This window comes from Humulus lupulus, chromosome 1, assembly GCF_963169125.1.
Source record: "Humulus lupulus chromosome 1, drHumLupu1.1, whole genome shotgun sequence".
NCBI classification, from domain to species: Eukaryota; Viridiplantae; Streptophyta; class Magnoliopsida; order Rosales; family Cannabaceae; genus Humulus; species Humulus lupulus.
This window is the reverse complement of record NC_084793.1, coordinates 168686205-168713977: the sequence shown is the minus strand read 5'-3', so window position 1 is coordinate 168713977 and position 27773 is coordinate 168686205. Positions and strand designations below refer to the sequence as shown.

Here is a 27773-nt window from a genome sequence, read left to right as displayed (position 1 = left end):
GTATGTATTGACAATTTAACATGTTTGAGTTTTATTTACCACTATGCAATCGGTCTATGTTGAATCCTAAGAAATTTAAATTTGTAGCTGAAGAGTTAAGGCTACTTGAGAGTTGAAAATATTTTCGTAAAATTGCTGATATATGTTCCGAACTTGCTGAGATTCACTTTTACCACAACATTGCTGATATCTAATTATCTTAGTAATTTTATTTTCTCGAACAAATTATTAATTAAAAAATTAGAAAAACGTTTTCCAATCCGCACTGAGAAAAGAAAAAAAACGTTTTCCAACCATATTTTCAGATTTTGCAAATTAGATAAACCAAAGCAACATTTTTACTTTCATGGAGGCCAGTCGTATATAGATTACAAAATTTCCAATCCGCACAGAGAAAAGAAAAATAAATATCACATCGAAGTCTATAGCATATTAAGGTGAAATTGCATTTGGAAGAGGTCATTATGTTTCTAAAACTATGTAAATAAGGCTCTTCCGTTAACATGAAGATCCTATCAAATCACTAGATTAAAGTTACTCATTGGGACATCATGAATTTCTACAAAAAATTTATTGTCCAATCACTGGCAACCGGTATATTAGGTTTGCGGATTGTGATGAAACTTGAGCTTCCCTTTGATTTAAGGAGAAGCGGCCCCATTTCAATCTCTACATTGTTGTTTTCTGGTTCGATGAGAGCATTTTTCGGTCCAGCAGAGCATCCCAACAATATGATCCTCTCGATAACACATTCAGATAAAAATTGTGCTCCCCCAGGTGCATTGGATGCCACATTGTGAGATGTAAGCTTGCCATTTGAGAAAACAAAGCGACGATGGATGTAGGCACCTTTTTCAAATGAAAAGCTCTTGCCATCATCGATGTAGAGTTCTCCTTCAGCCTTTTGGGAACTATTAAGAGCAATTACCTAAAAAATGGCACAGGACGATATCAATCAGATTCTATAGATCATAGGACAAAGTACATTATAAATTACTAAAAAATGTCTGACAGTAACCGGCTGTTCACCATAATACCCAGAGACATGTTCTAAACTACTTTACATCTGCCTAAAAAGATTCCAGAAAATTGAAAGGCATAGAGCATATGTATCTATCTAAGTATATATTATATAAATTCTATGTATATTATATACAGATACAACTTTCTGTGCAATCATACATACTCTATAAACTAAAGGCAGGCATCACTTTTCTTGTTTCCTCTTTTTCTTTTTTGATTCTAAATGTATAATACAAAAATAAAGTTGACTTGATGTCCAATATGTTTTTAGAATTTAGAAACATGCTCAAGTATTACCAGAGTATATGGATCGTTTATCATCTGAGTAGAGCTTCGTCGGAACCTGTCTTTCCGTGGTATGATTGTACCTGCTTTCTGGAATGCAGGAACACTCTCTTCAGAGACGTCCAGCTTATGAGTCACACCTCCCTTGTACACAGCTCCGGTTTTCAAATCATACCAAGATTCTTTCCCAGGCAAATAAACAGATGCATACTTTGCTCTCTGGTAGAAGGCATTGAAAAAACAACAGATATCACCAGAAGAATATAGTAAAGGAATGAAAAAAGGGGGAAGGCATCAGAAAAGGGAAAGGCAGCGGAATCAAATATGCAAATATACAAGGGAAAAAACAAGCCAATAGATGGATCATGGATGCCTACCTGGCTCATTGGTAAAAGGAGGTTGAGATCAGTGTGTTTTTAGAACCAGGATAGAGTGAAACGAAGCTATGGAATGAGGAAGAAATACAAAATCAAGTAATAAGAAAACTAATTTACCTCTGTGTAAATGCCTTGTACCAAGAGACTGTTTCCAACCATAAACGCTTCATCATTGCTAAAAGTAGCTTCCTCAGAAGGAAACTCCATCCATAAAGGACGAGCAACTGGAATGCCACTCGTGTTTGCTTCCCTAAATAAGGTGTAAAAATATGGTAGCAACATGTAGCGCATGTGTACAGCTTCCTTTATAAGCTCCGTCCTTCTTTCTCTGTAATAAGTGAGAAAATATATATATATATGTATTAGAATTATGTCCTGGCAAATGATCAAGCATGATGGAGTCATATAATAAATCATAATACATAATGCAATACATATATATTTATATTTATTTGGATACGAAATAAAAAATTAACCAATGAATATAAGAGGCAGGGAACTGGAAAACAAGAGTACTACAAGTCAACCTCAACCATACAAAATTGGAAGACATCACCAAAATACACAACTTACAATTTCATAAAAACAGAAAGGGTACTCATTCAGTTCTTTAACTGATGATACCCTTATGAAGTAAAACCTGGACTCTATCAAACATTGATAGGAATTTTCCTGAAAGTTGGACCAGAAATAGCAATAGAGAGAAAATAGGGAAGAAAATTGTATTGATATTGAGCTACACAGGAATTCGAGAGCCTGGTTCTCTCCCACAAGGGTTACACCCACTTAGTTTCTGCACACCCTACACAATGACTCTCAAGGTGAATTTTGGCATCCGGATGCAGTTGAAGGCGGTAAGCAGCAGCACCTACACGGTCACTTGGGAGGGACCAAAGAGCCGGGGGCGAGCTTCTCATTACGGCGCTTGGCTAATGACCTTTGGCGATAATGGCACAACTTGACATAGACTAAATCACCTGTCGCAAACTGCACATCCCACCTCTTGTGATCTACTTGCATCTTCATTTTCTGCTGGCAGGTTCAAAGTGAACCAAGGGTGGAGGGGTGCAGTGGTAGAGGGCCAAAAACAGGGTCCAATATGTGGCCCATGGTAACCGCGTCACCCACTGCTTAGGTTTATAGCTTACAAAATAACGAAGATAAGTCTCCAAACAACGATTCACCACTTCGGTTTGTCCATTTGATTGAGAGTGATATGTCGTGTTGTGCTGTGCTTGAGGGTCATGCCTTGTAAACGAAAGAGCTCCTTCCAGAAACGACTTGGGAAAATCTTGTCATGATCAGATACAATCGAACAAGGAACACCATGGAGTTTTACAACCTCCCGAACAAACATCGTGGCCATGGTAGTAGCTGAGAAAGAGTGCCGAAGAGGAATGAAATGGCCATACTTAGTGAGGCGATCCACCACGACCAAGATAAAGTCAAATCCGTTAAAAGTAGCTTGACCCTCTATAAAATCCATGGAGATGTCTTTCCCCGCTGGAGATTGTGCCAACTACTTGTGTTGCTGACATATTGCACACCCAGCAACAAATTCCTAAACATCCTTGTGCATTCCCAGTCAATAGAGGTGGGCTGCCAACCTCTGAAAAGTCTTGAACACCTCTGAATGCCCGCCCACGTGACTGTTGTGGTACTCTTGTAATAATAACGAAATAAAAGGCAAAGACAAAGGTAGCACCAACCGGCCCTCTTGAACTTCAAACAACTCTAAGTGAATGAATAACCCCCACAATCGTGTCCCAAAGGCAACTCCTGGATTATCTTTAATAATGACGAGTCAGCTGCTACATGAGCTTGTAAATTCGAAATGGAAAGGACGTTGGGCACTGATATAGCAGCGAAGGACACTTCTTGATGCATGCGGGACTGAGCATCTGTTATCTCATTCTCAAGACCAGGTCGATATTAGATGTCAAAGTCATCTCCGAGAAGTTTAGTCAGCCAATGCTGATGTTTGGTAGCAACCAGCCTTTGTTCGCAAATCCGTGTGCACAAGAAATTTGCGACCCAACAAATAAGGATGCCATTTGTGGATAGCAAGCACAATGGCCATCAATTCTCGCTCATAAACTAACTTGGTGCAAGCCTGAGGGGAGAGGACTTGACTGTAATACACAATGGATTGATGGTTTTGCATCAACACAGCGCCCAAACCCAACCCCGATGCGTTAGCCTCTAGTACAAATGGGGCAGAAAAGTCCAGTAATGCCAACACCGGAACAGAGCAAATAGACTTCTTAAGACTAACAAAGGCATCTTGAGCGATAAAAGACCAATGGACGGTGTCTGTTTTAAGCAAATTAGTGAGGGGTCGAGCAATACTACCACACCCCTTTACAAACTTGTGGTAGTATCCTACGAGACCCAAGAAACCACGGAGTCCTCGCAATGACTTAGGGGTGGCCAATCTTCCATGGCAGCAAGCTTGCTAGGATCAGCCGACACCATTAAGCAGAACAATAAGTACCCCAAACTAGCTTGAGCGAAAAGACACTTCTTCTGGTTGGCAAAAAAGTTGATGCTGATGGAGCAGCTCCAACACTAAAACAGAGCACATAGCCTTCTTAAGACTAACAAAGGCGTCTTGAGCAGCAGAAGACCAGTGGAAGGCGTCTTTTTTAAGCAAATTAGTGAGGGGTCGAGTGATACTACCATACCCCTTTACAAACTTGTGGCAATACCCAAAAACCCACGGAGTCCCCACAATGACTTAGGGGTGGGCCAATCTTCCATGGCAGCAAGCTTATGGGATACCCCAAACTAGCTTGTGCGAAGACACTTCTTCGGGTTGGCATAAAAGTTGTGCTGATGGAGCCGCACCAACACTAACTCTTTCTATTGTCTGACTGTAAACCCATATATCATTGAAGAATACCAACATAAACTTGCATAAGAAATCACGAAACACCTCATCCACAAGAGCTTGGAACAAGAGCTTGGAATGTGGCTGGTGCATTAGTGAGACCAAAGGGCATAACGAGAAATCCATAATGTCCCTCATGTGTTCGAAAGGTTGTTTTCTCAATATCCTTGGCACAGGCCCGAATTCAGTGGTATCCCGACTTGAGATCCAATTTAGAGAAAACCTTCGCCCCATGTAGTTCATCAAGCAACTCATCGATCACTAGAATTGGAAACTTATCAGTCATTGTTTCTCGATTCAATGCCATGTAATCCACACAAAAGCGTCAGCTAGCATCCTTCTTCTTTACCAATAATAGCGGACTAGAGAAGGGGCTGGTACTTGGTTGTACAATCCCGGCCTTCAGCATTTCCGCCACCAAATGCTCAATCTTATCCTTCTGTACTTGGGCATAGCGGTAGGGGCAAACCGATATGGAACCAACTCCTTTGCGAAGAATAATGGAATGCTCTTGTGCGCGTGGAGGCAATCCCAGTGGCATGTTGAAAACTGAATCATATTGCTATAATAGGGACGAGATTGGTGGAGGAATGGGGTCGGTGTCGCCCTTATAAGCCACGGACAGAGCACCCAAGTGAACATAGAAGCCTTGTCCCTCTTGTTGCACCATGTGGATCATTGCCTTAAGCGAAATCTGTGATTTGTAGAGTTTAGGATCGCCTTGTAACATCACCCAAGAGCCTCCAACTTCAAATTTAATGACCATAATTCGCCAAATGACTTGCATATTGCCTAGAGTTTCTAGCCACTTAATACCCAAAATCACATCGACACCTCCCAATTCCAGCAGTAAAAAAAGTCTGTAACAACCCTAAGTGCTCCCAAATCCAACTCGACTTGATCATAAATACCCTCTGTTCGGACCTTTCCTCCCGTGCCCAGGAAGACTCCATAGCACATAGTAGCTGTAATAGGCATATTAGTGGTTGTGACAATATCCATTGAAATGAAGTTGTGTGTTGCCCTACTATCGATGAGCACAGTCACTGGTTGTTGCCCAATTTGGCCCACTAATTTCATAGTATGTGGTGACGTTATTCCAACCAAAGAATTTAACGACAATGTAGCTAACGTCTCCTCGGCGACACTCTCAATGGAAGAATCCAGAGTGGGAGGTGGAGAATCCATGGCTAATGGGGCATCATCAACATAAATTGCAAAGCCTTTTGCTCACACTCATGTCCTCGATGACACTTTTTGTCACACTAAAAACACACGCCCTGTGCCTTCCAATCTTGATACTTGGCCTCTGATAAACGGCGTATGGTAGGAGGCTTAGTCAGTTTCCCTGCATTGGAGAAGGGAGCAGTCGATGATGGAGAAGGTGACAGAGGTGAAACGACTATCATCTTGGCTGGGAAAGGTTTAAAAGTGTGTCGAGGAGTAATAGGACTGGGTATGGCCTTAGAGTTAGGTACCCAAGGAACTTGGCACGTAGAAAACAACTGGTGGCCCTCCTCAATCCTCAGGGTCGTCTCTATAATTTGGGTCAGGCCCACTGGTTGGAATATGTGAATAGAGCCCTTAATCTCCTCCTTCAACCCTTTGGCGAAATTTCCTTTGACAGAGTGCTCGGGCACATAAGGGACCCGAGAAGCTAGCACCTCCCACTTCATACGATATTCCTTGACCGTGGCGTCCTGCTGAATGGATAGAAACTCCTCAGAAAGTGACCCCACTGGAATGGCACAAAATCTAGGGAGCAGTAAATTTTTTAGAGTTGCCCAAGATGTGATCAGTCACCTATTCTACCACTGAAATTAAGTTCGTGCGTCCCCTTCCAATCCAATAATAGTTGCTTCCAACATATGAGCCTCAAGGAGTTGATTGAGGAGGAAATAATGCTCAGTACAGAAAATCCACCCATCTGGGTTGTCATCAGAGAACAGAGGTAATTTCATACGAGGTGGTCGATAATCCCAACCATACAACTGAACAGTCGAGAAGGAGCTAAATTGTGTTTGCTACGGAGGTGAAATCACCGTAGGATCTGGGGCTCCTAGCACCAGCGCAAACAATCCATCATCGATAGCCTTACGCTGGCAATCATCACTAGTAGTAGTGACTTCAGCTACCAGTCAACTTGTAGCTTGTAGCAGTTGGGTTAAGTGACCCACCAGAAAATCAACCTTTTTCTCCAAAGCCGGTATCCTCTACACATCGGTCTTCAACATCTCCAACTCCGTAGGTAACTGTTGGAAATCAGACCGGACTTTGAAAATTTCCTGACGAACATCCGATTGCATTGATTCAAAGCATTCGTCCAAGACTTCCACATGTGCATCCTTTTTCGGTCCCATATCAGATCGGTGGCTCTTATACCAATTTGATAGGAATTTTTCTGCAAGTTGGAACAAAAATAGCAAATAGAAAGAAAATTGTACTGATATTAAGCTACACAGGAGTTCCAGAGCCTGGTTCTCTCCCACAAGGGTTACACCCACTTAGTTTCTCCACACCCTACGAAATGACTCCTCTCTATTTATTCTACTCCCAAATAGGCACATATTAATACCTATATCTTACTCTTACTCTAACAAACCCCTACCCCAAAACCCTTACTCTTACTCTAACCAACCTCTACCCCAAGACCCAATGCATGACTAACTCCCTGCTACCACATTCCCTATTGCCTAGTCCTTTATGCATACACATACGTGATAGGAGGTCTATCATACATGCAGGCAATCTATACAGAAGTTGCTTCATCAATACTAATCAAGTAATTTAAAGAAGGAAAAAAACAAATGTTGTCATTGGTGATTAAAAAAGAACAAAACAACACCAGAGAAAAAAGACACAAATAGCATGCAAACGTCTTTATATGCTGCAAACAAAAATATTGTGTCCAAAATTAAAGATCCACATCCCTGTTCTCTATAAATCTTAATAGAAAATCAATCTGCATAGATTAAGGTAGGATAGAGTGTGAAAAGAGAAGACATGAGAAAAACACAAAAGAACAACTACAAAGGGATTGTGGAGAGAAATAGAACAAAGGACAAAAATGATGACGAACTACAACGAGAAACAACAATGGAGAGAATAAGTCAAACCATTTCAAAGTTCTTTTACATGTATGACAACAAACACGCATAGAAGCCTATATGTAATAATAAAACTAACTCACAGATTTCAAATATAATAAATCTCTATTTACCCAAACCTCAGTAAAAACTACAATGACAATCCTAAAATATTTAGCCAGATTTGTGAGAAAAACACAATGACAATGCTAAAATATTTTACTTTCTTTTCACTTGATAAGATAAATTTATGGTTACTTAAACCCAACCACTTGAACACACATTCATCCATCCAACCACTTTTAAGTGTCTCCAAAGATATCCTAACAACAAATAATATGGTCATAATGACAAATGTTGAAAGCATTTGGGACAAGATTAAACAGTGGGTAGCCAGTAGCCACTTGGTTATGTAATGATAAAGATTCAAAGTTGCCTTTTTGTCTGACTTCATCAGAGATTGGCAGTTTAGTTGTAATGTTATATAACTTTTGGCTTTGCTTTCTGTTTTTTGGCCACTGTTCTAAGTGGGAGTTCTCACTCACTCTCAACACAGTTATACAAGTCGGGTTTTGTTTTATAAATATACATACACATACACAAACACATATATAAATGTCCTTGGATCAGTTTTTCTTTGTCTCCAAAGAAGTTGGAATGAAACATAACTTCAGCTTTAGATAAATAAAAGCAAGGAGTACCAAGTTTGGGGTTGACAACTGTAAAATTACAATGATTATGAAAATCCTACCCAAATAACCAAGGTTCTCGTCTTTTTGTGTCATGATGAGCATGTGCTCTGAAGAAAGGATAGTAAGCACCTATTTGATACCACCGAACTAACAATTCAGGCTCAGGATTGCCAAAGAATCCACCAACATCAGCACCTGTACGTATAAACATTATAACATCAGTTTGTGTTAACAAGGTGGCATAGTTGCTATGACTATCCTAATTAAATTGTTGTTTCTGACCTGTGAATGACAATCCCGTAAGACCAAGAGTCAAAATCATAGGAACTGAAACCCTAAGGTGGTCCCAATCAGCTGTATTGTCTCCCGTCCAAACTGCACCATACCTTTGGCTTCCAGCAAAAAATGCCCTTGACAACACAAAAGGTCTGTCATTTCCATCACCTCGCTTTACAAGCCCATCAGATGTAGCCATGTGAAAGTAGTATCCATAAGCATTATGCACCTCCCGGTGCTCAACACCCCCTTGGTGTAAAGCATCTCTAGGCATCGTAACCTGGAAAGCCAAACAGTTTTGTAAGAGTGTAGAAACATATGAAATCACAACGAGATCAACAATTTTATGCAGCATCATCTTTTTTTAAAAAAAAAAAGACTAAACATTATCTAGAACAACAGCGTTATGATGCACTGCATCATCTCTATAAATAAAAAAAAATTAAATATTAGTTAGAACAACAATCATATGCTGCACCATCACTCTTCTACCTATAAAAAAATCAAGGGTCGAATTACACCTACCTTTTAAGTTTTATTTTAATGTACTATAACTAGATCAATCTAATCAGAAGAGAAAATGGGTAGTGTCGTCAACATTTTAATTAGAATATTAAAATAAACACACACATGCACGTAAACATGATAAAAGTAAGGGATCACCTACTGATTATTATGGGAATAAGGAAAATTAACATTATCAAACCTTTGTTACTGTCCCGGGAAAACCCTCTACCATAACATTAAGGAATAGTAGGATAAAGAGACAAATGGTTCCTTTTATAACCATTTCATGCACACTTCAACATAAAAAAATTCTAAAGACTAGTACAACATTTCAACCTCATAAATATTTTAAGATTTTTTTGTTTCGGTTTCAAACATAAGTATATTCTAAGTAGATTAGCAGTATGTTTGGTAGAATGGAAAGATGGAAGGAGTGACATGGAGGGAAAGGTGTGAAAGGAAAAGATCTTTCCTTTGTTTGGCAAGATGAAAAGAAGGAATGAAAGAAAGTGGTAGATGGAAGGGATTTCCTCCTGGGCCCACTATTTTTATCATTCCATTTATGGATGGTAAAAAAAAACATATATATTTATATATAATATTTTATTAGATTATTAAAATACAACTAACTACATATATTATATAATCTTTTATTTCTCTATCAATCTCATTCCTTCATTTTTATGATATTTTTTGATAGATTGTTATATTATTTATTTTACTAATTTTTATTTATGGTTTTTTAATATAAATTCTTACATTACTTTTATTATTTTTATTGATAAATTCTAATATATATTATTTTACCAAATTATTATTTTTTTTTTGGAAAAGAGACAAGAGACATTTCTCTTAGACTAACCTCCTCTCAAATATATTGAGAACCCTCACTTATGGTTTGAGGAATACCATAGTAACAAAAACCAACACAAACAATAAAAAGTGAACAAGCCACCAAACCACCCACAACAAAACCCCACTCCCCCAACACTAAAGCCATAAATTACCCCAATCCCTACAAAAATCCAAATAAGAAACTCCCCCAAAACACTCCAAACACTTGGATCTACACAAAAGTTGCAACCCAAAATTTGATCTTATCCCAAATAGTCAACTGAACTGAAGACACCTTCGAAAATTCTACTATTCCTTTCAAGCCAAATGGCCCAAAGTGTCGCCAGCAAGGTGCTCTGCCACAAGTGAGACACCCTCCTACCTCCCTCTAACCGGCAAATAAACAATTGAGAACAAGAAGGGGCATACACCAAAGGACCCCAAACTCAGCCCGCACTTACCCCATACCTCCTTAGCAAAATGACAGTCCAGGAAAAATGTCTAGTTGACTCCTCTGCAATCTTACAGCAAACACACCAATTAGGGGATAAACAATGATAAAGTCTCTTCTGTGGAAAATATATTCTCATATATTATTTTTTTGAGAGCACTGCCATTTAAATAGGCACTTTACAAACTATAGACTAATTTGGTATTAAATACCAAATATTCTAGGGTAATTACAATGATACTAAATCAACCTAAAATCCTCCAAAAAAAGGAAAAAATATATTATGTACAGATTGGTTTCCCATTCTTGAGGGATACCGAATTAATTAAAATAATAACAGAAAATAAAAAACAATATTTTCTACACCCTCCCTCAAGCTAGTGCATAGAGATTCCACATGCCCAGCTTGAAGACAATCTCATTAAAACTGTCTTTAGATAAGCCTTTAGTCAGAATATCAGCCTGCTGTTGTTTGCTGGGAACATACACAACACATAACTCTCTCTTCAATTTTTTCTTTAATGAAGTGTTCTATCCACTTCCACATGCTTCGTCCTATCATGATGAACTGGATTATGTGCAATGTTGATTGCTGATTTGCTGTCACTATATAACTATAAAGGCTTCGTTCTTTGAAGTTTCAGCTCTTCAAATATACGTTTAATCCAGATTAGCTCGCATACTCCTTGAGCAAGAGCTCTAAGTTCCGCTTCTGCACTACTTCGAGCTACTACTGACTGTTTTTTACTTCTCCAATTAACTAAGTTCCCCCAAACTTTGGTACAATAGCCAGTGGTTGATCTTCTATCCTCAACTGATCCTGCCCAATCAGCATCGGTGAATGCCTTAACACCTCGTTTTTCATTTTTCTTGAACAATAAGCCAGTCCCAGGTGTTTTCTTTAGGTAACGTAAGATTCTGTACACAGCTTTTAAATGTTCTTCAAGAGGATTGTGCATGTATTGACTAACCAGGCTCACGGCTAAAGCAATGTCGGGTCGGGTATGAGACAAGTAGATTGCCCACTAATCGTTGATACATTCCCTTGTCTACCGTCTTCTCTTTCGTATTTTTTTTGTACTTGCCTTTTGGTTCAACTGGAGTTGCTACAGGTTTACAACCACTCATTCTGGTTTCTTTGAGAAGATCCAAAATGTATTTTCTCAGTAATACTGAAATTCCTTGTTTAGTCCTTGCCACCTCCATATCTAGAAAGTATTTCATAGGTCCAAGGTCTTTCACTTCAAACTCCTGGGCTAGTACACCTTTAAGCTTGTCTTGCTCTTCATAATCATCACCTGTTATTATCATATCATCGACATAAACAATGAGGATAGTCACCTTACCCTCTTGTGAGTGTTTGAAAAACAGTGTGTGATCAGATTGAGCTTGTTTGTAACCATGCCTTTTTATCACCTGATTAAATCTTTCGAACCACGCCCTTGGAGACTGTTTTAAACCATAGAGAGATTTTTTCAGATGACATACATTCTCTTTTCCATATCTGTCTTCGTAGCCTGGAGGAATTCTCATATAAACTTCTTCCTCCAAATATCCATTGAGAAAGACATTTTTGATGTCTGGCTGCTGTAAGGGCCAATCTAGATTGGCAGCAATAGATAACAGGACCCTTACAGTATTTAGCTTAGCAACAGGAGCAAATGTCTCGTAATCTACACCATGTGTTTGAGTGAACCCCTTTGCAACTAGTCTTGCCTTGTACCAGTCAATTGTTCCATCAGCCTTGTGCTTAACTGTAAACACCCATTTACACCCTACCACATGTTTATCTCTAGGCCGATTGACGATTGTCCATGTGGTGTTGGCTTCTAATGCCCTAATTTCGTCATACACTACTTGCCACATGTTTATTCTTTTTGTGCAAGTGCCTCGGAAATATCCTTGGGGGCTACCACTTGCTCAACTTTTGACAGGAAGGCTCTATAGCGAGGAGTGAGTTTACTATAGCAAACATATCTGGACATTGGGTGTTGAGTACAACTCTGAACTCCCTTTCTTTTGGCAATAGGTAACTCAGACTCAGGTTCAATCACACTGGAAGACTCAACATTAGGAATATTATCAAGTACAATAGGTTCAAGAGAAGGATTACTTACATCAGGAGTAGTCTGTGGATCAGATTCATGAGATGTTGGAACATTAGTGGACTGTATTACTTGATGATGTTTTGGTCGCTGAAAGTAGACTAAGAGCTCCTTAGTCTTAGGTGGCTGAGATTGTTGTTGCTCAGATGAGTTTGGAAACTCTGAAATTTCAGGAAAAGCCTTGGGAAGACAGGTATCCCAACTAGAAACATCACTCACTGTCTCTCCCTGAAGTGAAAGGTTGGGATAAAAGGGTTTTTCTTCATGAAATGTAACATCTATGGAGACATACAGACAACGAGTAGGGGATGATAGCACTTGTATCCTTTTTTTGTAGAAGAATAACCCAAAAAGACGCATTTAAGGGCTCTAGGATCAAACTTAGATCGGTTTGGACCGAGAACATGAACATAAGTAACACACCCAAATGTTTTCAAGGGAAGATTAGAAACCAGCGGTGTATTTGGATATACCTTGAGAAGCATAGATAGAGGAGTGTGAAAGTTCAACACCCGAGAGGGCATTCTATTGATAAGATAGGCAAAAGTGAGGATAGCCTCACCCCAAAAATGTTTTGGAACTGAGGTTGTGAACATAATTGCTCTAGCAATTTCCAATAGGTGTATTTTTTCGTTCAGCAATCTCATTTTGTTGGGGTGTACCTGCACATGAACTTTTATGCACAATGCCATGAGAAAGAAGATAATCACCTAAGATTGAGTTGAAATATTCAGTTCCATTATCAGTGTGTAAGACTTGGAGATTTGCATTGAATTGATTTTTGACCATAGAGTGGAAATTTTTAAAAATCATGGCAGCATCAAATTTGGATTTAAGCAAAAACACCCAACTAACACGTGTGTGATCATCAATAAAAGTGATAAACCATTTTGTATTTGTAGTATTGGTTATTCTAGATGGTCCCCATATATCACTATGAATAAGATTAAAAGCTGAGTTGATTTGTAGGGGATAGAATGAAAAACAACACGTATGTTTGGCGAATTGACAAATTTCACATTTAAGTAAACTCAAGTCTTTATTCTGAAACAACTTAGGAAATAAATATTTTAAATATGAAAAACTAAGGTGACCGAGCCTATAATGCCACCGAATTATATCATTATTATTGGCAGAAATAAAAGCGTTATCAACTTGAGCAGGAGGAAACGGATCAAAGTAATACAGCCTGCAACATGCCTTCGCATTCCCAATCATCTTCCCCGAAGACATATCCTGAAAATTACAACCAAGTGGTGAGAACGAAGCAAAACATTGCTGATCATGGGTTATTTTACTGACAGAAAGAAGATTACAGGAAAGATTGGGAACATGAAGAACATCATGGAGTATAATGGAAGATGATAATGCAATAGATCCTTTACCAGTCACAGAAGAAAGAGAACCATTAGCTAATTTAATTTTTTGAGTACATGGGCAAGGAGTATAAGTGGTAAAGTGACTGGACTGACCAGTCATGTGGTTCGAAGCCCTAGAGTCTACTATCCAGGCAGATTTTTGAGCATTGAAGGCAGCAGAGGTACCTCGAGTGGAAGTAGACGAAGGATCAGATGCGAAAGCATTGGTTATCGTGCTCAATAGCTAATGGAGTTGAGTGATTTGGGCTGGAGAAAATGGGAAAGGCTCGGGTGGTGCTGCTGTCAAGGCCTGGCTGTCAGAATTGTTACGATTAGAGGATCGAGGTTTCCAATCAGCAGGTTTCCCAGGAATCTTCCAATATGCCTCCTTGGTATGACCAACCTTACTGCAGTTTCAGCAGCAAGAGGGGAACCCATCATGACTCTTTTGCAACTCTCCTCCCTACGAACCTCTGCAAAAGCTTCACAAATGGTGGGAAGAGGATTTTTTCCCAAGAGATGACCACGTACCTCATCAAGGTCTCAGTTAAGTCCATGGAGAAAATCAAAAAGTCTCTTGATCAAGCATTTTTTGATAAAATGAGGCATCAGCAGAACATTTCCATTCAGGAACATAAAATAGATCAATCTCTTGCCAAAGATTAAAGAGCACCATAATATTGAGTTACCGTAAAAGAGTTTTGTCGCTGGTCCCGAAGCCGAGATTTGAGTTCAAAAACTTGAGCAGAATTCTCCAAATCTGAGAAAGCTTCCTGGACAGTTTCCCATACTTCTTGAGCAGTGGAAAGAAACAAATAAGTCTTACTAATATCCACCTCCATTGAGTTGATCAGCCACGCCATGAGAAGAGAATTCTCGGACTCCCATTTGTCATAGGATGGATTTTCAAGAGCAGCAGTAGAACCAGTCAAATACCCCAAGCATCCGCGACCACGCAGGTACATTTTCACGGATTGGGACCATTGCAAGAAATTTTGACCATTCAATTTGTGGATGGTAATTTGGAGAGAGTTTTGGTGATCAAATGAAGAAGGAGAGGCATTAGAAGAGCCCTTGTTGATGGTGGAGTCGGCTGTGTATCATCAGAGATGGTGGGATCAGGTAAGGTGGCCATGAGGAAGAAGAGAAGGCAGCGATATTGAAGAGAAAAAAAAAAGGCTGCAATTTCTGAGGGTAGGCTACGATTTCTGAGGGAGAAAAAAAATGTGATTCCTTAGGGTGAGGGTATCGGCTCTGATACCATGTGGAAAATATATTCTGATATATTATTTCTTTGAGAGCACTGCCATTTAAATAGGTACTTTACACACTATAGACTAATTTGGTATTAAATACCAAATATTCTAGGGTAATTACAATGGTACTAAATCAATCTAAAATCCTCCAAAAAAAAAAAGGAAAAAATATATTGTGTACAAATTGGTTTCCCATTCTTGAAGGATACCGAATTAATTAAAATAATAACAGAAAATAAAAAACAATATTTTCTACATCCTCCTTTGCAAGTCATCATAAACATTTAATCTATTATTGAAGACCAGCCAACAAAAGATTTTAACTTTTGAGGGAGAAACACTCTTCCACAAATTCTTTGCCCACTTCTCTTCCGGACCCAGATGAGCATAACTTAACATCCAAAAGGCTGACTTACAAGAGAACATCTCACTAGTGTCAGGAATCCACACCCTCCTATCCTCCAAAATTGCCGACAGAGCAGCATGCTCTAACAACTCAAGCAACTGAGCAAGACTAGAGACCTCCCTATCAACCAAATTCATCTTGAGACGCAGGTCCCACCCTAGGCTTCCTAAACCTCCCTCACCCCCCCCCCCCCCGAGACCACAAAATCCTTAATCAAACAATTATCTGCCTTGGAAAGAAGAAATAAGTTAGGAAGTTGATACTATAAAGGAGCATCGTTAATCCAAACATCCTCCCAAAAATGACTCTGATCCCCCACTCTCCACCTTGAACCTGACCAGCTGGCTATAATCCTCATACAGAGTCAAAATGTCTTTCCAAGGGCTACGAATAGACAGTCTCCCCCCTCTTCCAGTATCCCAAAAGCCTACATCCCCCATACCTGCTCTTCACCACCTTGTGCCACAAAGTCTTGCTTTCCAAAGGAAAGCGCCACAACCATTTCATGAGAAACACCTTGTTCCTCAAATCCAGATTGCCAATACCGAGACCCCCATGACCTCGCAATTTACAAACTTCCTTCCAAGAGAAGGTGGTCGGAACCAAACTGATTTGCACCTTCCCAAAGAAAATCTCGAATCAGCTTCTCCATAACCCCCACTACTCTCTTAAGAATACGAAAAAGCGACAGATAATACATCGAAATAGAAGATAAAATCGACTGAATGAAGGTCAACCTGCCTCCCTTAAACAGGAAAGCACACTTCCACCTATCCAGACGTTCGACACTTCTCAAAACAACGGGTTCCCAAAAACTTTTGGAACAAGGGGAAGTACTTCATAGGCCACTGACTCACCTCACAACCAATTTCCTTAGCTCGAAGGTCCACTGTCTCCTCATCCAGATTAATCCCCAACAACTGAAATTTCTGCAAATTAATAGATAACTAGAAGACAACACTAAAAAACCTTCAAAATATAAAAAAGAACTGACAAAGACTCCTCATCATTAACTAAGAAAATCGTATCATAAACGAAATGAAGATGACTGACCTCCACTTTATCCTTGCCCACTGTCAAACCTCTAAAGGCCGAAACGCTCTTAGACTTATCCACCATTCTGCCCAAGACATCCACCACCAAAGTAAACAAGAAGAGTGAGAAGGAATCCCCTTGACGAAGGCCTCTAGAACCCTTGAATTTCCCCCTTGGTCTCCCATTTAAGAACACAAAGAAGGTGGTCTCCCATTTAAAAACACAAAGAAGGATGTAGAAGACAAACACCCAATCATAAGCTTTCGCAAAATCAATTTTGAACACCCACCCCGTTTTTCCTTTACTCCGATACACCTCCACTGCCTCATTAGCCACCAACACCGTGTCTCAAATCTACCTACCCTCCACAAAAACTCCCTGAGTCTCTGCTATCGTGTCAGAAAGAACTTCTCAATGTTTACAAGCCAACACCTTCGAGATGATTTTGTACAGACTAGTGACCAAACTAATAGACCTGTAGTCCCCAACATAACAACTATCCATCTTCTTAGGAATAAGGTATAGGTCTCATTGACCTTCCCCTGAATAACTACATCTTTAAAGAAACAATCAAAGACTACCAAAAGATCACTTTTCACAATGTCTCAATTCTCTTGATAAACGGCCATAGAACACCCATTATAATACAACTAAATATTTATATAATTTTTATTTATCTATGTCTTTTTTTTACTAGGTGCAAACGTCGCACGTTTGCTTAATTTTATTTAGAATATTTCTTAATTATGTTTTGTATGTTTTTATGATTGTCATATAAGTTTTAAATAAATAAACAATATTATATATAAAAAAAATGACATAAACATATTAAAAAAAAATTAAACCAAAATATTGCGTATAGTTTTTTTTTAAAATTAAATAATAATATGATAACCTTATAGATCACAAATTACCCTATTTAACCATTTTAAAATACATAACATTTATGATATTATTCAAAGGACATCTCGATGATTGGAGAAGAAGTTTTGTTTATTCTTGATAAAATAGAAATAATATTATATTTTTTCTAAATATTTTTTTTTAATATTTGTGGGTTTCTTTTCGATTTCATCATATATAATTTTATTTCTTTTTCTGTTTTTTTTTTTATTAATAGTTAAAATTAAAATATATAGATGTTGATATTTCATAATAAAAATATATTAATTGTAGTAATATTTAATTTTGTGTTAGGAGGATCTTGAAATAATAATTTTTATATATTTTAGATGTATTCATATAATGACTTTTAAATTTGATTTCTTTAGTAGTTGTCAAATAAAATAAATTTATTTTCACTTATAAAAAAATTAAAAAATTGTACGATATATTTAAATATTGTATATATTTTTTAATATAAGTAATTTATGATCAAATAAAAAATTAAAACAAAATATAATTAATAATATATTAAAAATAAAATAATAATTTTATAATCAAACCACTCTATATCCTTCCAATTCTACTTCTAATACCAAACAAAAGGATAGAAAATTAGCTTACATCCTTCCTAACTTGCCAAACAACATAAAGGAGTACCTATTTCCTTTCCACTCCTCTACTCGCCTTCCTTCCTACCCTATCCATCCTTCCTCATCTCCATCCTTCCTGCCAAACATTGCCTAGATCTATTTATTGAGTGGAATTGTCCATGCCACCAAACATTGCCTAGATCTGTTTATTGAGTGGAATTGTCCATGCCACTTAGGTTGGTCACTGTGGTAGGTTGTATCTCTTGGGATTTGGCATTATCCTTTTTCTCCTTAGAGCCTTGATTTTATTATATCAAGTGAAAATTTTTTGATACCCTTAATTTTCCTCTTGTCACTCCCTATTCTCTCTCTTCCCTTTAATTTTCTCTCTTGAAACATTAAAATTCCAGTGATAACTGGGGCTCTTGTAGAAGGCATTTAACCCATCTTATTTTTATTTTCTTTGAACCCAAAAATCCCCCAAGTCCGAGTAGTAGAGCTCCCCACTTAAGCTACAATATACGGAAGAAAGAAACTATAGCAGTTACTATGTATTTGCTCAAAAGGGACTTGAACCTCAAATCTTATGGTAACAAACCACAAGGAATAGGGTGGTCTTGGCATTGGGAATGTTGCAAGGAACCTCAAATCTCTAGGCACTTGTTATGAAGTGGCTCTAGAGATTTCCTTTGGAATTAAATTCTCTTCGGCACAAGATCACAAGAAAGCAAGGACGATGATCAAACAAGTGGTTGGGACAGGGGAAGCTTCAAACTACTTAAAGAAGTCCTAGGAAGTACATTTCCTCCCTCCATCTCCAGTTCCACAATCTAGCTGCCTATAAGGTTGGCTCAGGAGATAAGATCAGGTTTTAGGAAGACAAATGGATTGGTGAGACAGCTTCAGCAGTTAAACTTCCTCTTCTTTATAGGCTTTAGTGTTCATAATGCCAGCATTGACTCTTTGCATGTCAGTAAAACTTCATCAAGGTGCGGGAATTCTCATGGACTTTTTTAGAAATCTTAACGAGTCACTACAAATTTAAAAAATGACACAGGTTTTAGAGACTACTTCCAAAAGTTACTTAGAAGATCAAAGGACTTGGAATTGAACGAGTCTAGGCTCTTTTTTTGCAAATCATTGTTCCCGACACTCTTCCACAGGAGTACACTTCTCTTCTTCTTACATATGCAAAGTCTCAGTTCCAATGAAGATCGAAAAAAATTATGTGGCTACTTACCTTAGGCCAGCTAAACACAAACGACATACTCCAGAAATGAAGACCTTACCATACATCTCTCCAAATTGGTGTGTTTTATGCAATTAAAGTAGTAACTCAGTAAATCATCTAAGTCTTCACTGCCCATTCAATTGTACAATTTGGTCCATGTTTTTGAAGGAGTTCAAGGTTTTGTGGGTTTGGCCTCTTCCTTGTCGTGACATCTTAATTTTAGGGAGTGAGACAGTTTTGAGATCAAACACAAGAAAGAGACTTTGGATAGTTGCCACAACGGCAACATGGTGGGCCCTATCACTAGAAAAGATTAGAAGAATTTTTCACGATTCAAAATTGGATCGTCTACAAGTATGGGTGATTCAACTGAAAAATCTGAAGTTTTTCCCAGGTTTGGAAGATAGAAGAATCAGGTTGGATGATTCAACTGAGGTAATTAAAATATAAATGAGTAATATGCAATTTATTTTTCCGTCTAAACAGGGGAAAATATAAAAGAATAGTCGAACATGAGTTACCCTAAACATCCACATAAAAGAGACTTCGTATGGCAAAGTGAAATGAACAATGCAAGCAAAGGACAATATTAGAGAAAATAAGACCTCTTTACTACTTTACATGTAAGCATATTTACAGGTAGGGTTATAGCCAAAATTAAAAGGACTAATCTTCACCAAATCGAAAAGGTGAGAAAAGGAAAAATACAACCTGGAACATGTGCTCTCAAAAGAATCAGCACAATTTTTTTAATGAAAAATATATTGAAGTTTTCAAAATAAGACATCTTTTAGGAACAAGATGACCCCAGAAGACAAAAACTGATAACAGAATTACATATTAGAATTCAACCCCCACACATGTCAAAAAACAGTAGATTTTGAACCTTTACGCACCAGCAACCCTTAAAGGCACCCAATTGTGAATGTTATCCCAGAAAAATCAACTTCTTCTTGCTTATCCTGGAAAATTATTTCATTTATTTCAATTTGCAAAGACCAACAAGTTGAGTTCCGCAACTTACAATCTATACAATACGGTAGGGCCCTGAACTGTTTTGGAACAAATCAGACATTGTGACCAAATGTTTAATTTTTGCCAATAATATCCAGTTTCAAGTTAGAAATTAAAACAGAGGAGGTCAACCAAATGACATAAAATGAAATTATTTAGATTACAAATAAGCAAAAGCTTCATTTCACCACATACTCATTAAGAGACCTTGCATTTCAACCAGTTTGGAATCGTTTGGGAAGAAATATAAGCAAATTACGCACGTCAGAAGAGGTAGGCACTAGGCATATTTCTTCTGCTCAAGTTACTTCTACATGACATGGAGCTAGAAAATTTTAATATTCAACATGTAGATACACATCAACGACAATGCTTATAAATTAACAGATTGGAAGTCACTTAGGATGATTCATCATTTGAATTGAGAATAAAAAGAACTCCAAGTTGCATATTCTATTTTCATTTTTTGAGTAAACTTAAGGTTGCATTACGTAGTTTAGGACCCAACTTTAGGTTTCTCACCCAAAACCAAAAGAACCAAATTCTGAGTCACGAAACAATCAAGCATGACTTTTGGTAAACATCAAAGTAACAGAAGGGGAAAAAAAAGGCAAACAGGCAAGTCACCTTTTAAGTCATGGCCACTGAAAGCAGAAGGGTAAAGATAATAAAATGCATGCATGAGAAACGTAAGAGCTAGCAAGCCACCTACCTCTGGACCATTGAAAACAGAAGGTTCATTCATGTCGTTCCAGATATACAATGAAGGTGTGGAACCAACATAAACTTTAGAAGAGAACCTCTCAGCCCACCAAGATCTAATCTCAGGATTCACCACATCCAAGTAAGAAGACGAACCAGGCCAACACCACCCATCATAATCATTTCCAGTAGCATCTTTAACATAATAACCCTTCTGAGATGCTTCCTTGTGCAAAAAATAAGAGTCATCTCGCTTAATATGAGGATCAACGATAGTTACCATGTGCCTACCCTTAGCAGCCAACTTCCTCTGCATCTCTTCTGGATGTGGGAAAAGAACTCTATCCCATGTGAGATACCTCTTCCCATCAGTATGCTCGATATCAAGCCACAACACATCATAAGGAATATCATGCTCATCAAACTTCGAATCCACATTCTCAACATCCTCCTCGTCCCTATAATTCCACCTACACTGATGATAAGCAGTGGCAAAAAGCTGTGGCATCGATGGCCGACCAGTCACACTGGTATACTGCCTTACAACATCTTTAGGACCCGGACCAACAAAAAAGAAGGTGTCCACAATACCCGCTTCGCTCATCCAAAATGTATCAATCCTACTCTGAGACGAAGGCAGAGAAATTCCAGACTCTGCATCCCATCCAGACCCAAGAACATCAATCTGCATTTCAGCTGAGTTCAACCAGAAAAACCCAGAAGTCCCACGAGATTTTCCATGGGAAATCATGAAGGGTATTGATCCATAGAGCCCAAATGGGGATTCATGAACGTACTCAAAAACATCCAAATTAAACAATCTATAAGGTTCAGATTCCTCAACCCCAGGTCCTCTAGTGGGCTTAAGAGCAAGGCTTGTGGCATGTTCAGGAATCCCATAAACAAAATCAGCATCATAAAACGACACGTCAAAGCTGATAGATTGAGGGCCATAAGGCCTCGTATCAGTATGTCCTTTAAACCTCTCTTCCCATTCTTCACCTTCTTTCTTCACCTTCAATTGCTCAAAATCAAACAAACCATGGGAATTAATAGAGACTACACGACGCTTACCTTCTTTTTCCCGAACATAAACCTCGAACGGGTCGTGTCGAAGAACGACCTCATAGCTGTCGGATAAATAAACCACGGACGATGATGAATCCTCCTCCGTCAAAAGTTTCTGAAGCCAAAGCTTCTTCTGATCAAACTCTGGCAGAATCACATCAGGGACCTCAAACCGCTTCTTTCGCGGGTCTAGCTTGGGGTCCTCGTCGATCTTGAGCCGCACGATTCCGTCCTGGTAAACGGAGAGACTGAGAATCAACGGCTTGGATTGGTCTTGATCGTGATCTTGATCTGGGTTTTCGTGATTTTCCTTGGGAAGGAGCTTGGCTGTGAGCTCGCCATTGACGATGGTGACATCATGGGCGACGAGGGCGCATGAACCAGGGTTGCGATGCCGGGCTCGCTTGCAAAATGGGGTCTGGATGCAGTTCCTGAATTCTTCCTTCTTCCATGAGAAAACTGAGCTCAGATGTGACCCCAGAAGAAGGAAAAGAAATAGGAGCCTGAGATTTTCCAACTGGGTTTCCATGGATGGCTGATGATTCCAAGGGAAAAGGTGAAGCTAATGCTTTTAAACCCAGTATCAGTAATGGCGACTTGGACAGGCTTCTATGTATGCATGTTCTGTTTATGTGCTGTTTGAGAAATGAAACAAAATAATAATAAGATTAGATCATATAATTTTTCAATATACTTAAATACTCTCATATTTTTTTAATTAATGAATTTATTAAATAATTAAAATAAAAAATGAAAAAAATACAAATTTAATTTTTTTTCTCTTTCCTCTCTCTTTTTTCCCACCCTTCTCAATCTTCTCCTTCTTTCGTGTCATTCTTCTCTAGTAATGGTAATAGTGCAGAATGACCTTCTTTTCTCTTGTGGCTCATGGTGCGTATGGGGAGGTGCAGATCTGCTGCATTTTGTCCCCAATCTCGACCCCAAACCCTAGTCAAATCTGCTCCACATCGGCACCTTTTTTCGCCAACCTTGGTCTAAGCATTAACGTCCATGAGCAAGATTTGGATTTGCTCGACAAGGGTAAAATATAGATCAAATGCTGCAGTGAGAATGAGAGGTGAGTGTAGATAAGAATGTTGTGACTTGAGTTATGTGCCTTCAATGGAATTTTAGAGGGATCCAAACCATTTTTATTGATGGGTAATGTAACGTCTTGAATAGCCAAGACCGTTACACTGTGTGTTTATTAAGTGCTAGACTTGCTAACCAAGTCATTTAAATAAAATCGTGTTACTAAAACTATAGAGGAACTAGGGTTAAAATGTTTTGGTCTCAAAAGTCGCACTTTTATTAAGAAACATCGTCTGTTTACATGGGATCCCCAAAAAATATTAAGTTTAAAGTCCGTTTACAAAAGTCATAAGGTTTAGATACAATAACAAGCCATATTAAGGCAAAACAGACAGTTAGGTAATCACTGTCCTGACCCACTCCTCGACCATGGTGATCGAACAGCTGGCTATGCACATTCAACCCCGCAGCTCTCCATCTCAGGGTTGGTCCAGCTTGCCTTTGCCTTTACCTGCACCATGTAGTACCCGTGAGCCAAGGCCCAGCAAGAAAACACAACAACAGAGCATAAGCAATCAACAGACAAATCAATATCTCATATTGCAACACATATTCTCAACCATATAAATATCCAGTATAATCAAGTATTCAACATACTAAACACATCAACTCATATCATATATCAATTCACAAATGATAACTAGGGCTAGCGCCCTCAGGCCGCTCCCTCCGTTATCCCACTGACTCCGGCCCGCTTAAACCGAGATCAGTGAACATTAAGCTATCCTCGGCTACCAGTGGCCAAGCCGCGCCTTGTGCGCAAATATTATGTACGACACTCTTAGGCCGCTTTCACATGTCCCATGGCATAATACCATCATTGACACGATACAAATATTGGGAGCACTTAGTCCCATCACAAACATATAACCGGATGCAGTTTTCTTACCTTTCGATATGCTAGCTTTGATCACTCGACTCCTTGAGCACGATCCCCCTCGAGCCCTAGCTCTCACCTAAACACAACCATAGGCCAAAGTCATCATCAAACCTCAAGTCCAAAACCTAGCCTCGGGGCCAGTCCCGAGCCCCCGGGAAGTCCTAGTTCCACCAAACAAGGTGGTGGAAACAAGCCCCAAACCCTTGGTCAAAAACCCTTGCAAATAACCCTAAAATCCTCTTCAAAAGGCAGGGTAGCGCTACAGCGCTCATGGGAGGGTACTACAGCGCACAGAAGCAAAATCCCCTCAGCATTAGGGGTGTTCATTGAATGACATCCAATGTTTTTAACCCCAGCCGATCCGATCCAATCATCCAATTGGATGTTGGATTTTTGGAACCGATCCGATCCAATCATCTTGAACCAATCGATCCGATCCGATCCAATGGATGATTGGATCGGTTCAGTTCCATCCATTGGATGGATCCATTGGTTATCTGTTGGATCAGATCGGATCCATCCGATCTTTTAAAACCTTTATTTAGGCTGATTTTTTTTTAAAAAAAATATTATTTCAATTATAAAAACACTAATTACTCATCCAATTAATAAAAATATTTAATTGTAATGATTTAGAAGTTTACAACACAAATCTAATATAAAATTAAAAACATAAGTCTTAATAATTTGTAGGAATCCAACATAAAATTAAAAACATAAGTCTTAATAATTTGTAGGAATCCAACATAAAATTACAATAATACATCATAATTAAATAAAAAAGTTTAGTACATCAAATATAATATATGTAAACAGTAAATGTAATAAAATATAATATATTTTAACTTTAAAAAATATATATAATATATTTTTTTATCTAAATATTAATTGGATGGTATTGGATCATTATTGGATTGGATCGGTCGGTTGGATCCATTGGATTTACATGTCATCCAAGAACCGACCGATCCAAGAACCGACTGATCCAATATTGGAATTTTAAAAATGTCATCCGATCCAATCCAATCATGATTGGATATCCAATTTTTAGCGGTCGGTTGACATTGGATCGGTCGGTTTGTTATTGGATCGGATCGTTTCTGCACAGCCCTACTCAGCATGCATGGCCTAGCGCTACAGCACCCAAAGGCTAGCGCTGTAGTGCTAGTCACAGACAGGCCAACTCCGAGTTTTCCCTTTCTGCGATTTCCTCGAACCAATCTCAACCAAAACCCCTCCAAATCTTTCCCAAACTCAAAAACAACCTTATGATCATACTCCACTCATCCCAAGCACCCCAAATACCTAGAACTCAAGCACATGCATCCCGAAACTCAAAATTCACCATAGCAACTTCTAGACACTAAAACTCAGCAGAAACCAATTGAACAACAAAGTTAGAAGCTTAGAATTTTTACCTTTGGTGGAATCTCGACCTCAAGTTGCCTCTAGACTTCCTTGGCTTGCTCTTCCTCAACCCTTGGCTCCAACTTTCCTAAAATTCCCCATCAACACAGCTTAGATATCTTAGCTAGGAACCAAAACCAGAGCTAAAGAAACTTACAGAATTTTACCTCAAGTGTTGATGACCTCTTGCTAAACCTCTGCCAATTCTGCAATCCTAGATTAGGATTCTTGATACTTAGCCTAACCCAGCTCTCCTCTGAGCTTTGCTCCAAGAAAATCCCAGAAAAGTGGTGAGAGAACCACAAACCAACCCAAGAGAGTGTAACTCTGTTTTTTCCCTTCCTTTTCTCTTTTCTTTCTTTTTCCTTCTTTTCTCTCTTTCAGACTTCTATAACTTTTTACAATTCCCACTAACATAAAGCCTCAGCATATCTATCCCTTACATGCCAAATGACCTTAATGCCCTCCCCCTTTATTTCTAATCCTTTAGTCCACTTAAGGGCATTCTAGTCATTTTACCCAATTCCCGCTAACTCCTCGAGTGTCTCTAGTATTTCCTGTTTAACTCCCGATACCTAATTAATCACCAATAATATTCCTCAATGTCAAGATAGACTCTAGTATACTCACTGAATTCCCATTTATACCCCTAGGCTCACCCCGAGCCGGGTATAAATCCCCGCTACGACTTTTTCACTACTTTGCTCACTAGGATCGTCTCGAGTCACAGATCACAGATATATCCACATAATAATGTGGTCTCGACAATTATCACATATATCAATACAGTTATGCCCATAATGGCCAAAATTACGATTATGCCCGTCTAGTCTAATCAGGGCCTACATGCATACTAATACACATAGTCATGCATCTCAAATATTCAAATAGTCATATAACATGCTTTAAATCATAATCATGCATCTTAATCATTAAAGTCACACATAATTCCCATTATACCCTCCAGGCACACTAATTAAGGCCCTTAAGCCCTATTAGCAAATTTGGGTCGTTACAGGTAAGGTTGATCTGCTTTGGGATGTTCATAACTGGTTCATCCAAACCCTCTCGTTTTTTATTGATTAATTTCTTATTTAATGTTTTAGAGCTTGACTGTAAGATTGTGTATGAATTTGATGTTGGTTTACCTTCATTGTAGGTGATGACATTCGAAGCAAATCAAAGATAGTCAAGCTAGAAGAAGATGAGGGAGAGTGATGGGCACTGGGTTCGTGGGTTTTGGAAGGACAGTTTGAAGATAAACATTTTATTTTGGGAAGATTTATTTATTTTGTTTTTGGGAAGAGATTTTTAATTGACTTCCTATTTTAGAAAGATTTAATTTTAGTTTTTTTTATTTATATCTTAGGTTTTATTTTTGGAATTAAGATTTTTATTTTAAAATTAATATAAATTACTATCACACTTCCCTCCGTTGTGTCAAATCTCATTGCTGTCGCTGAGCTCCTATCGCATCTGCAACTATCTTTGTCGACACCACTAGTAGTTGCTGCTGTCATCCAACCAACTTTGATGTTTGTTCTTTGCCCAATAAAAAAAACAAACCAATCTTCTTCTTTTGCCAATAATTACTATCAAAATTGTTTACAAACAAAAATCCATATTTTTTGGTAGAAGCAAGAAAGCTCTACCGAAAATCCATATTGTTTACAAAATTGTTTTTTGGTAGAATCTCAATCATAGTCTTCTAATAGGTTTGCAATTCTAATTTTCTTTCAGTTTTGTACAAGTTCTTGAGTGTAAATTTCTATCACTATTAACTATATTCACTATTATTAATTGTGTTTTGGGTTTTTTTTTTTATTTAGAGAACCCAAAATCAAATATTATGATGTGAGCAAACTCCACAAGACTCCACATAATGATCCTCTACCACAATGAGAAGGCCGCAAGGAAACCAATCATTTGGTGGATTAAATCCATCATTAGAATCCATGTCTATTTTAGCATCTAAATAAGGAAAATATGAATTTTTTTTCCTCTTCTTCTTCTTCATGTTTCAGCTATATTATTCATGTGAATATCTTCAAAGGTTCTAAATTTGCTGAAAGGCAGTTAAGTAATTACCAACTCATTTTTATATACATTTGTTTCAACAATATTTGAAGAAATGAAAAAGATTAATCTTGATATCATGTATTCTGCACTATTATTTGATGAGAAATATCTGTAAATCCTTGTTGACTGAGTTTTTAGCCAACGACGTGAGAACGTCAATTACGACAAGCCTTCAAGAGAAATAAAAACGACACAGACGGTTTAATGAACAAAAAGTAAATAACACACAAGAGATTTTTATAGT

General features: G+C 38.3%; 1 protein-coding gene across 2 annotated transcripts; it reads right to left on the bottom strand.

Moving 5' to 3' along the window:
• Window positions 1-320: 320 nt before the first annotated feature.
• LOC133800234 (probable glucan 1,3-alpha-glucosidase) lies at window positions 321-22723 on the bottom strand. Of its 2 annotated transcripts, XM_062238190.1 has the most exons (7): window positions 21014-22723; window positions 13727-13762; window positions 8636-8909; window positions 8413-8548; window positions 1803-2013; window positions 1321-1527; window positions 321-928 (listed from the first exon to the last, which is right to left on the bottom strand). In XM_062238190.1, exons 1-7 carry the CDS (start codon window positions 22598-22600, stop codon window positions 560-562), a joined length of 2820 nt encoding a protein of 939 aa, XP_062094174.1. In that variant the 5' UTR covers window positions 22601-22723; the 3' UTR covers window positions 321-559. The 2 variants fall into 2 exon arrangements, with proteins under 2 accessions (XP_062094174.1, XP_062094176.1); XM_062238192.1 differs by lacking the exon at window positions 13727-13762 and having other exon boundaries at window positions 21014-22722.
• Window positions 22724-27773: the final 5050 nt, after the last annotated feature.